A 13,086-nucleotide genomic window follows, 5' to 3' on the forward strand; every position below is an offset into this window, starting at 1 on the left:
ACTGAATTCACTTATCAAGCTTCATAAAAAAAAATCCAATAATCCAATAAACAGACCTCTCAGAACAGATGTCAGCAACTGATGACCTCTTCATATCCCATCTGTTCACTGATCAACATCATTATCACCATGGAATATTTCAGGCCTCATCACAAAGACCCAAACTAAACATGGCCAGTACCGTCCCTTCCCTAATTCAACAATATACTAATGAATCTGTGGTCTCATGAATTATTAACAGAGGACTACATTTAAATGTCAGGCTTTGACATCTTTGGGACTGGCCATGGAAAGTGCTACTGGAAATCCCTGCTTGGGAGGAGAGCACCAGTACTGTATTAGGAGGGTGTTGCAGGTTACCAGAGAGACATGGGCCAGGGCTGGCTCCAGCTTTTTTGCCGCCCCAGTGGCAAAGAAAAAAAAACAACAGCCAATCGGCAGCACTTTGGCGGCAGCTCAAAGAGGAAGAGAGGGACTGAAGGACCCGCCACTGAATTGCCGCCAAAGACCTGGACGTGCCGCTCCCCCTTTCTATTGGCCGCCCCAAGCACCTGCTTCCTTCACTGGTGCCTGGAGCCGGCCCTGATATGGGCAGAGATGTAAGTAGAAACCTACACAACACAACATCCATCTGTACTACGTCTAGTGTAGTGGTGGTCATTGCTGTTAGTTTTGCACTTTCATGAGCAGCAAATTTAAGCAAAATCTTTGAGACAAAGGACAATACATTTCTTAAAATTAATGGTAGAAGTTCCAGACTGACACATTCTCAGTGATTAAGGTGAAGAGACAGCTTTTGTTTCAGCCAGCGCATTCTCAATTTCTAAGGTCCATCCACAAATCCTGCATCTTGCCCGGCGGTTAGACTAGATGACCCGTGTGGTCCCTTCTAACCCTATGGTTCTATGATCCTGCTGTCCAAACGACCCCTCTCCACCACCCCCCGAGTGACACTGAGGTATTCCATTTTTCAGTTGAGTATTGATGAATACACTGAAAAGTCAAGCTTCCCTTCCTGCATCTCATCCCTACATCAAATCCCAGGGCATGGGACCCTTATAGTGGCGAAGAGAAAGAAGGGAGCTTCAGCAGGAATATGTAGTACTAAAGGTGTCTGCCCTTCCTCCTTTGCCAGCACTTCAGTAGGACTGATTTATACACAGGACAGGCCTCTTCTTTTTTTTCCATTTTGTGGTCCCTGATTTATACCCAATATAGAATGGAAGGTCAGTTACCAGAAAAGCTAATAGACTTGAATGGCTAATTCCAGTTTATATTATGTACAGTTTTAAGTCATTTTCTATACTGTTTGCAAAGCTTCCATGGTACATGGTACACAGCAAGCTCTGCAATTGTGAGGAGCAATGTAACACATGGTATGGTTCTATCTTTCAGCTTCAGGTCACACATGGAAAAATCCAGCATTTATTTTAGTTGATGTTGATTGTTAATGCAACAGTGTGCGGAGGGCACATGGCTGGGAATGACTGTAGTTGGGACCCAAGAGGCACTAGAGATTAGGGATCAGGGAACCTCAGAAAGGTTTTAAGCTGTTTTCCATAGATTCTCACGCTATTGTGAAATTACTCTCTGTGCTTCCAAAACCTTATTTTTTTCAGTGTCCGGTTTCTGGGTCAATCTGTTCCTTTCTTATATGGCACAGAAGTCTGGTCATTTTATCCAGAGAATACAGAGCAGTTGTTAATAAGTTTCATACTGGTCACTGTCGTCCTGCGATTTGGACGGCAAAACTACAAAAGAGAAGAAAGATGACTTTGTGGCTGAAGCACAGGACAGTCAGGATGTATGGGTTCTATTCCTGCCTTTGCCACTGAGTCACTGTGTGACCCTGGGCAAATCACCTGTTATGTTTAGATTGTAAGTGTGACAGACATGTCAATTTCCTGCAATATTTCTGGAAGACTACTGAATTAGGTTTAAATAGCTTTGGGGTCCATTGTATTATAAAGACAAAACTGATGTATCATTGTGGGGATTGTATGTAAGTTCTCTGGATGGAAGATGTGGCCTACGTAAGTGTTATAGGCATCAAAGGACTATTTTAAACCATGTGCCACACAAGAAGGAACTTCTGGACAAAGATATATGGATTTCCCTAGGAAGTACAAGGGGAAGAGGGGAATACAGATTCCCACCTCTGCACCCAATCTTTTGCAGCTATGTCCTGAAAAGATAACCATTGTCTGGCTGATAACCTATTCATGGTCTCTGCAGATCAAAGTTGCAGTCTGCATAAAGGAAAGGCTAACCTACGCATAAGGGTTCTTGTTCTGAGCAAAAAGCTGTTATGAATTTGTGATGACAGAAGAACCCCTGGGTGGAATTTCAAGGACTGGAATCCTATCAGAGTCCTTATTGGAATTGGGGGTGATCTCTGGTAATTTTCCCGGGGGGTGCTCAACCACCACTCAGCCCCAGGCCCTACCCCCACTCCAACCCTTTCCCCAAGGCTCCACTCCACCCCACCTCTCCCTGGCCCCGCTCCACCCCGCCTCTCCTCTTCCCCGCCTCTTTCTGCCCTCTCCCCCAAGTGCGCCCCATCCCTGCTCCTCCCCTCCCACCCAGCACCTCCTGCACACCGCTGAACAGCTGTTCCGTGGTGTGCAGGAGGCACTGGGAGGGAGGAGGAGGAGTTGATCAGAGGGGCCGGCGGACCCAGACATGACTCGCGAACCCCCTGGAGTACCCTTGTGGACCCCCAGGAGTACCCTTGCGGACCCCCTGGGGTCTGCTGGCCCCAGTTTGAGAATCACTAGGCTCTGGGGCCTCATTTGGGAAGAAGAGTCCTTTATCATGCCAAGAAATTCTGTCACGGATCTGAAATTCGTCCATGGGAGCTCCCACTTTCCCTGGGGCAATTACTAATAATGTGCCAGGCCAACAATCAGCATGCTTTGTTGAGAGCTTGTCTTCACTGAGTGTTTGAAATACAAACTCAAAATCCTTTACAGAGTCTAGAGAAATACAATACAAAATATACAGACCTATTCCCCACTCTCCCCAACCAAACTCTGAACACAATTGTTTCATTTTTCAATTGGTAGAAAATAACCCCATTATTCTTGTTTAACATTGATAAAGGACCCCATAACATTGCACTTACCTACATCAGCACCACTTAAAGCCTTCCCTAGTGGCCAGGGTCTCATGTCAACTATCTTCCCATTGACAATGAGTGACTGAACGCAACCCTGAAAGCCACGGTTGGTTCCTGCTGCTCTGACCAACCAGTATGCACTAGGAGCACCACCAAGATAGAAAGGAGTCCGGAAGGTAATTTTACTATATTGGCCCTACAAGGTAAAACAGAGCTGTTTAACTATTTTAAATCACACATTATATTCTATGATAGACTAATGAAGGCAAGATAATTAAGCCATGCAGTCATGATCAGTTTTTCCCCTCAATGAAGAAAAAGAGGCCTTTGAGGAAAACTAGGTTGTCTGTTAGTAATTCTCTCCCATCCATTCCTCCTCCAAAAATATTATCACCCTAAACATTTACTTTTATGCCTATTTCTTATCTTGATGTTATGGCTCTACTAATGTAAACAAAATTAACGAATCATTTGATTAGGAGAGCATGTCTGTCCTTCCTTTGCGCTTCCCAGTATAACTTGTTTTCCTATGTTTGTGTTTTCATTTGTAGGCTCTGTGGGGTCCAGAGTAACTTAATATTTGTGTCTTGGACAGCACTGAGCAAAGTGTGAGCGTTAAATAAATAAATAATAATGAATTAAGCCCTAGAGATAAAAGGACAGATTTCAGTGGAATTACACCCATTTATGCCAAGGCTAAATTTTGTTTGTTTTGTTTTCTTTAGGCCAGGACTCAACTTAAAGTTTTACTGGCATATCTATGTTGGAAAGGCGTGTGATTTTTTTTTTTGATGACATAGTTATGTCAGTAAGAGCCCTAGTGCAGATGCAGTTATGCTGGGATAAGGTGCTTTACAGCAGTAATTCTTATTTTGGTTCCCCTATAAGAATAAATTATACTTTCATTAGCACTTGCATAACCAGTATAACTGCACTACACTTAGGCAGGGGGTTCACTGCTTCAATTACGCCAGCATAGTTAAAGGCCTTGGCTACACTTATCAGGTAGTTCGAGGGCTGGAAATCGAAGTTCTGGGTTCGACTTATCGCGTCTAGTCTGGACGCGATAAGTCGAACCCGGAAGTGCTCGCCGTCGACTGCGGTACTCCAGCTCGGCGAGAGGAGTACCGCGGAGTCGACGGGGGAGCCTGCCTGTCGCGTGTGGACCAAGGTAAGTTCGAACTAAGGTACTTCGACTTCAGCTACGTTATTCACGTAGCTGAAGTTGCGTACCTTAGTTCGAATTGGGGGGGGTAGTGTAGACCAAGCCAAAGTGCACTACTTTTAAGTGTAACCAGTGCCTTTGGGTCTTTTATTTTAAATACTATCTTTAGAGTCTGTAAATAAATGTCTAAAGCCAAATCTAGCGATATAACCTCTAGAGCCAAATCAAAACCATTCCATTTTCAGGGGGTGACGGTGGGGGCTAGTAGTGCTTGTCCTGGGGGTAGTGGAAGTAACAGGAGCAGAGTTATTGGCAATTGTCCACTAATTATTTTCCTTCTGTTCTCTCCTCAGGTCACAGGGGATCAAGTCAAGGTACACCTCTACCCCTATATAACGCTGTCCTCGGGAGCCAAAAAATCTTACCACATTATAGGTGAAACCGCGTTATATCGAACTTGCTTTGATCCACCGGAGTGCGCAGCCCCGCCCCCCCGGAGCGCTGCTTTACCGCGTTATATTTGAATTTGTGTTACATCGGGTCACGTTATATCGGGGTAGAGGTGTATCTTCATTTATAATATTTATCTTGGCTGTGCCCCATGAAATCATTGGAGTTAAATGAGGCCTCATTCAGGGCAGATTCTGACACTATGTCTCTAACTGCATGACAACTGTTCATAGCGTATTATTAATTTTATTTTTCTTTGTTTTTCTTTTCGGTTCATTCTTAGATGTTTTAGTATTTTTCCTTTTACAGTGAACCAGTGTTTCTACAGTTTTCCACCCTCTCTATTTTTAATTTTATTTAATGAAAATATTATTCAGATCTTTTGTCTTTGATGCCCTTGTGTCATTATACATGCGCATTTGTATGCGTCTCTGGGGCCCTGTCTGCACTACGGGTGCTACATAGTTATGGTGCTGCAGCTGTGCCATGGTAGTGCTGTAGCATAGACGCTTCCTATAGAGACAGAAGGGGTTATTCTGTCACTGTAGGTAATCCACTTCTCCAAGCAGCAGTAGCTAGGTTGATGGAAGAATTCTCGTTGCGTCAACACTGGTGGTTAGTTGGCTAAACTATGGTGCTCAGGGTGGGAACTTTTCACACAACTGAGCACTGTGGCTATGTCAACCTAACTTTTAAGGATAGACCAGGCCCGGAGGGTGAGGTGGGATGTGTGCATGTGCGAGAGAAAGAGAGAGAGAGAGAGAGAGAGAGAGGTATTTTTTTATCTGGACTAGGCAGCAGTGGGGAGCAGATATGGGAGGCAAGGCAAGGAATTGGGGAGAGCAACAGTACGCTCTGCTAGATATTGAAAAGGAAAACACATCTGGGGCTAGGGAGGGTGGCTGGAGGATTGCTGGACAATGGGAAAGTGCAGTGACGAAACCAAGCCTTTTTAAATATTCAGTTTGATTTATGTGACTATAAATCTGTTAAAATTGATTCTGGTTCATGCAACTGTCCCATCCCTAATAAAGACACACAAATTTAATCTGATCTATTATAACACACCCCCTGTTGGGAAGAAAGGCCATCAGTCTGCAGACAGCCAAGGCTGAGCATTAGGAACCTGATCACTTACCTGAGATTTACCTGTGACTGGTGTGTCGTTATCCAGCCGGAGCCAGCCGTTCAGCCCATCTCTGAACACAGTGATACTGTGCCAGTTGCCCAGTTTGATTTTGCTTTCACTCATAATGACTGCAACTCCCGTCCCACAATTGAACCTGCAAGAGCCAGACAATGAGCACAAAAGTGACAATTTTGCATTAAACAAACAACCTAAGCTTGTTTTTTGACTAAGAAGGGGGCCTTCTCTTCTCAGAGCCTCTCTGTTTCTCCTTCTACATTAAAGAGCGATATAAAAACACTCAGACAACTGATCTATATCTGGTTTGTTTTAGTGCAGATAAAATATCTTTTCAAATTTTAAACTTTCTTTACTCTGTTTCCTTCTTCCGTGTAGGAGACTTTGCATCCTCTGGCAATACAAAGTATATTGCAAAGCCTGCCAACTTTCTGAAATGGTTTCAAGATGCAGCGTATTACAATTTGAGTTGCTGCTATCACAGTAATTTCTCTTGGGAATTTTCCTAGCTCCCTGGTGAGAGCTGGAGCTAAAGCAATAATACTGGGATTCTATATGAAACTCAGATTGTTTGGTACTGATTGACAAGGAGGCCTCAATAGCAGCAAAGCTGAATGTGCACAAAGCATGCTATTTTCTTTGCTTTGTCTCCACTATATGGGTCAGGTTGAGGTAGACCAGAAATAGGGTTAGGACACATCATTCCCTTTTGTTTCCCCCCATCTTTATAGCAATCACCATTCCGGTTAATAGGTGCCAGATGGAAGTCTCTCCAGATATCTTTTAAGATGATCTTATACAGTCACTAGAGCAATGTGAGACTCTTTGTCTCTGTTTCCTTTAAAACTCCTCAAGCTCCTACCAGATCAGTGATGTGGTACCGAGTTCCAGTCCCAAACTTGATTTCTGCAGACGAACACATTGTCCTACCACTAGACACCTGGGTTAGCTGCATCTCCTTTGTTCTGAAAACGTTCTTGGGGTTCCCTTATTTATAAAGCAAACTAACTAATTGTATACACCTAGCTACAGAGCTAGCACAGTGCTAGTGGACTGCAGGCATTTCTGACCTTGCTAAGAAATAATAACGTTCACTTTGTGAAGGAATCCTCAGGAGGCAGCCTTGTGGCTGACTTCCTCAGTGCCTGAGCTGGGGGAATACTCTGTTTGCTGGCTGCACAGCATTTAAGGGCCCCTTTTCACTGCACACAAGGACTGGAGTGGGTGAGGAGCTCACCCATGGAAAGGCAGTAGATCCATTACCTGAACTGGATGTTGCGTCGGATTATCGCCAGTGACATAAAATCACCACGGCCATGCTCATTCTCTCCACAGTACAGCAGCAAACCGTCTTCTGCTTCAGCCTGCGATCACAGTATCAACATGCAAAAGTCAGTCTCCACCTTCTGGCTATAAACAACGAGGAGTCCTTGTGGCACCTTAGAGACTAACAAATTTATTTGGGCATAAGCTTTCAGGGGCTAGAATCCACTTCATCAGATGCATGGAGTGGAAAATACAAGAGCAGATATAAATAAAAAGATGGGAGTTGTCTTACCAAGTGTGAGGTCAGTCTAACAAGACAATTCAATTAACAGTATGATACCAAGGGAAGAAAAATAACCTTTGTAGTGGAAATGAGAATGGCCTAAGGCAACTCCCATCTTTTCATGTATTTAAACCTGTATAAATTCCATATACTTGTATTTTCCACTCCATGCATCTGATGAAGTGGGTTCTAGCCCACAAAAGCTCATGCCCAAATAAATGTGTTAGTCTCTAAGGTGCCACAAGGACTCCTTGTTGGTTTTGCTGATACAGACTAACACGGCTACCACTCTGAAATCTGGCTATAAAGTAAATGCACTAATGGAAGTACTAGTGCAGGAACCAGGAACTGTTTTCTCAGAGAGGGGGACAAACGGGGGGTAGTGATATTGGTTTTGAAACACCATTGTTGGATGGAATTTTTTCTTGCAGAGTCAAAATTAGAAGTGGGTCAATACCAAATCATATATTTGATAGGCATTCCCTATTAGGATTTTATTGGGAAATGGTTCAGATTTCAGGCCACTCTTCTCTGTATACTATCATATTGCAAAGGAGCAGGTATACAAACTCTGATTTATTCATAGAAAGTATTGGGCAACCTTAATCACAGGCTATCAGCTCTGCCTGTAATAAATAGCATGAATACAAGTGAACACAGAAATTACACTATCAGATCAGACCACTGATCTAACTAGTCCAGTATCTAGTGTTTCCGAGGAAGAAAATAATCATAATGATATTACGCCTGGTGGAAGAAGGAAAAAATAACTTCCTCGTCTCTGAAGATGATCAGTGTATGCTGTAAAACATGAGGGATATCTGCTTATCTATGAAACAGGAAGTTCAGAGGTACTTAATTAGTTTATGTGTGTGCCACTGCTGAACAGAAAGACATTTACAAAAATTCCAAACATAATGCAGTCTGAAGTTCACCCGTATAGCTCTGTCACAATAAGTCAGTGCTAACCTGAAATCCCACAACACTGCCATTTCCAGGACCTTCCCTACCAGGAGTATGGACAAACATCTTGGCTGAGACTATCACATTTATTTTCTCTTTTGGGATGCGAACCCAGATTTCCAGAGGTGAAGGCTATGGATTAACTCACTGCAATATCTAGCTTGCAGCATAGGCTTTTGAAGCTACTCACTCTTCTATTGGTCCTTCTTTACACTAATGGAAGTGAATACAATTTAAAAATGCTTTGTGAGTTCTGGACTGCTTAAACTTACCCTGAATTCAAGGGTAATTTGGAATGTTTGATAGGAATTTTTCAACGGTTCAAAGGTGATGTATGAGTAGCCAGAGAACTGAGGATACTGGATAATAATATCTGAAAGGCAAAGATAAGAGCATGTTGTTTAGCAATGTGTTCAAATATAAAATCAATATGCACATTTAGCACCAGATAACATCAGGCAAAAACACAAGACTGAGTTCCTCCAGAGACAACTATTAGTCAGCAATAGTCAACAATCAGTTAACCTACTGCTTTCTCCTACTACTACCTTTCAGAGCTAATTCCCTTGTTTCAGAGGATCTGCTGAACTTGCACAGAAACAGCATACTCATGGGAAAATTCTGCTCAACAGTTTCATCAGCGGCATCACCAGGTTTTCTGATGTAACTGAAAGCAGAATTTGGTCCTTGGTGATTCATCTTGATTTAGGAAAATGTTTAACACAGAGACAGACAGCAAGGCATTTTTTTCCTCAGGGAAGAGAACATATGTGAGAAATACACATTGAGTCAGATTCCAGGCTGCATTAGGTCAGCTTTATTGTGCAAAGCTGCTCTAAAGCTGATGTACTTAGCCAGCAGAGAATCCTTAGGTGGCTTAGAGTGGGTATAACAACTTCCACATTACCACCTCCTCTCTGTGGCCAGTTTAGAGTGTATGGCCAGGGCAGCCTATGCCCTGGCAATCATTGGCTACTATAATGGTCCCTTAGGGCTGTTGGCCGCTGGCAAATCAGCCTTCTTGCTTCTCTAGTTTATGTCAGAAGGTCAGCCAGGCGCAGGACAGCTCCATGATTGGGAAGAACACAAAGATGGCTTAAAGACACCTTTGTATGTTCTGGTCCTGAGGAGGATCAAGGATGCCTCAGCCAGAGCTCAGGATGTGACTATTATCTCTGAATCAGATATAAACCTAATGAAGTAGGAAGGATGGAGGTTCTAACCTTTCTCTATTACTTGTGTTCAGGGTGATTTTGCCTTTCCATTTGTACACAAGTACAGTTACTTTTACAGCTGCACTGCAAAGAAACAAAATACAGCTTAGACTGAAGCTAACAGAGCTTTAGAGCATTGGTCCCCAAACTTTTCAGGGTCGCACCCCCCTTACCTGTCTGGGGTCCCACACACACACACACATCTGGAGCCAGGAGTGGGGTCCCGGCTCCCAGGTCTGGGGCTGGGAGGGGGAGGACATGGACAGGGGTAAGGAGGCCAAGGCTGGGGCAGGGCTGGGGCTGGGAGCAGGGCTGGGGCAGGGAATGGAGATGCAACCAGGGGCTGAGGCTGGGGCCAGGTGTGGAGCTGCGGCTGGGCCATGGTTGGGGGCTGAATCTGGAGGTGGGGCCAGGCACGGAGCTGGGAGCCAGGGCTGTGGGCGGAGCTGGGTGCCGCACAGGGCTGGGTGGCACTCCCTCCCTGCCCGCCGTGGGGGCTGGCCTGGGTCCTACTACACCCCCACGAATGTTCCTCCATGCACCTCTAGGGAGGCGTGCCTCACAGTCTGGGGACTTTTTCTTTAGAGAGACAAGCTGAGTGAAGTAATATCTTTTATTGGACCAACTTCTATTGGTGAGAGAGACCAGCTTTTGAGGTTACACAGAGCTCTTCTTCAGGTCTGGGAAATGTACTCAGGAGTGTACCAGCTAAGTAGGAGGTTTATCAGATTGTTTAGCATAAATAGTTAACACTTATTTCAAGGGAAGGTCCATTAACACCCCTCTAGTCATAATGGGGAAAGTGTGTGTGTGTGTGGGGAAAAACAGAGGGGGGAGCAGGGGATTATTGGCGTGTTATAGATTGTTTTTATATGCCATAAATCCACTGTCTCTATTCAATCCATGATTTTTAATGTCTAGCAAAGTTATGAATTTAAGCTCCCCGGTTCATCTTTTGAAAATGTTGTGCAGGTGTCCTTTGAGGATGATGTCTGATAGGCATAGGCAGTGGGTGAAGCTTCCCATGGGAGAGGCTAACCCCCATCCCACCTCTTCCACCTGCAGCCCTGCCCACACTCCTCCCAGGCCCCGCCTCCGTTCTGCCCCAGGCTCCGCCCCCTCCCCGCTTGGTACCGCCACTCACCGAGTCCCTCCTCACCCCCGCAGATCACTGCAAGATCCCCTGTGCTCACCTCCTCATCCCCCGCCTGCCCGCCGCTTGCCTCCTCATCCGCCCGGTCCCTCCTCACTCCTCTGCTCACCACAAGATACCCCATCCCCTGATCAGGCTGATAGGTCAGATATAGAATGATCACTTCGTGAACAGTGTTCACTCACAGTTGATATGGTGTTTTTTCCTTTCCCCCTATGACTGGAGGAGTGTTATTGGGCCACTTCACTTTGAATTGTTACTTGAAATATTTGTTAATTGCTTATGCTAAACAATCTGTATCTCACTGTGACGTTCCGAGTACATTTCCCAGACCTGAAGAAGAGCTCTGTGTAAACTTGAAGCATGTCTCTCTCACCAACAGAAGTTAGTCCAATAAGAGATATTACCTCACCCAGCTTGTCTCTCTGGGAGAGATACAGCTACAATATCTGGGACAGATATGGCTACAATAACACTACTAACAAAGCTTGTTATAGAAAAATGAGTGAGGGTATAGCACAAATGAATTAACTGATGAAAACTCATCCCCAAGAGGTACTGACCATAAAAAGGGTTCACTTGACGAATTGCATCCGAAGAAGTGAGGTTTTTACCCACGAAAGCTTATGCCCAAATAAATCTGTTAGTCTTTAAGGTGCCACCAGACTCCTTGTTGTTTTTGTAGATACAGATTAACACGGCTACCCCCTGATACTTGGATGAATTGTGACTCTAACAAGGACTGTTAAGTATAAAAAAGTTCTGTAGCATCAGCCTAATTAATGCATTGTTTAACATGCGATGATGGCTCATGAGGGGAAGATCACTACTGTGCAGTATTAGTGCATGATCTGGTTAGGACACCTGGGGATAAATACTCCATTAAAGAGAATTAATTCTAGACTCAGATTAACAGCTCCAGCTCCACTAGCTTTATATAATTATGTGACATCCATAAGAATTCCATAACTTCACAGGCTTGGGCATTATGGCAAAAAAAATAAAATAAAATTACATCTATAGCTGTTCCATCAGCTATTGTCACAATAGTTGCTTTGCAGATTGAACTTTCCCCAAGAACTGCTACTGTTCATTGAAGTAAGGAGAGTAAATGCATATAATGAGCTAGATCATACAATGTATAGTGCCATGACTTCTGATGTGACACCTGTACAAGAAAATGCAGTGTGCATCTCATCTTAATCATGCATACAAGTGCTCTGTTGTGGTGACAAACTGGAAAGGTAAGGATCCTTAACAGATGGGACCACACTTGTGAGAGTAATCATAATAATACAAGTTTCAGAGTAGCAGCCGTGTTAGTCTGTATCCGCAAAAAGAAGAACAGGAGTACTTGTGGCACCTTAGAGACTAACAAATTTATTAGAGCATAAGCTTTCATGGGCTACAGCCCACTTCTTCGGATGCATATAGAGTGGAACATATAATGAGGAGATATATATACACACATACAGAGAGCATAAACAGGTGGGAGTTGTCTTACCAACTCTGAGAGGCCAATTAATTAAGAGAAAAAAAAAAAAAAAAACTTTTGAAGTGATAATCAAGCTAGCCGAGTACAGACAGTGTGATAAGAAGTGTGAGAGTACTTACAAGGGGAGATAGAGTCAACGTTTGTAATGGCTCAGCCATTCCCAGTCCTTATTCAAACCGGAGTTGATTGTGTCTAGTTTGCATATCAATTTTAGCTCTGCAGTCTCTCTTTGGAGTCTGTTTTTGAAGTTTTTCTGTTGTAATATAGCCACCCGCAGGTCTGTCACTGAATGACCAGACAGGTTAAAGTGTTCTCCCACTGGTTTTTGAGTATTTTGATTCCTGATGTCAGATTTGTGTCCATTAATTCTTTTGCGTAGAGACTGTCCGGTTTGGCCAATGTACATGGCAGAGGGGCATTGCTGGCACATGATGGCATATATCACATTGGTAGATGTGCAGGTGAACGAGCCCCTGATGGTATGGCTGATGTGATTAGGTCCTATGATGATGTCACTTGAATAGATATGTGGACAGAGTTGGCATCGGGGTTTGTTACAAGGATAGGTTCCTGGGTTAGTGGTTTTGTTCAGTGATGTGTGGTTGCTGGTGAGTATTTGCTTTAGGTTGGGGGGTTGTCTGTAAGCGAGGACAGGTCTGTCTCCCAAGATCTGTGAGAGTAAAGGATCATCTTTCAGGATAGGTTGTAGATCTCTGATGATGCGCTGGAGAGGTTTTAGTTGGGGGCTGAAGGTGACAGCTAGTGGTGTTCTGGTCATTCAGTGACAGACCTGCGGGTGGCTATATTACAACAGAAAAACTTCAAAAACAGACTC

The 13,086-nt window shown here is 44.0% G+C and overlaps 1 protein-coding gene across 3 annotated transcripts in view; it reads right to left on the reverse strand.

The window, feature by feature from the left end:
- The window catches only part of EGFLAM (EGF like, fibronectin type III and laminin G domains), a 166,020-nt gene that overhangs the window by 41,864 nt on the left and 111,070 nt on the right, over positions 1-13,086 (reverse strand). For all 3 annotated transcript variants that reach the window (XM_054033187.1, XM_054033186.1, XM_054033185.1), the window contains exons 10-13: positions 8,662-8,762; positions 7,141-7,241; positions 5,872-6,016; positions 3,125-3,314 (exon numbers count right to left, since the gene is read on the reverse strand). In XM_054033187.1, the coding sequence (XP_053889162.1) occupies positions 3,125-3,314; positions 5,872-6,016; positions 7,141-7,241; positions 8,662-8,762 (537 nt within the window). The remainder of the gene's footprint in view (positions 1-3,124; positions 3,315-5,871; positions 6,017-7,140; positions 7,242-8,661; positions 8,763-13,086) is intronic.

This window comes from Malaclemys terrapin, chromosome 6 (assembly GCF_027887155.1).
Source record: "Malaclemys terrapin pileata isolate rMalTer1 chromosome 6, rMalTer1.hap1, whole genome shotgun sequence".
Classification (NCBI taxonomy): domain Eukaryota; kingdom Metazoa; phylum Chordata; order Testudines; family Emydidae; genus Malaclemys; species Malaclemys terrapin.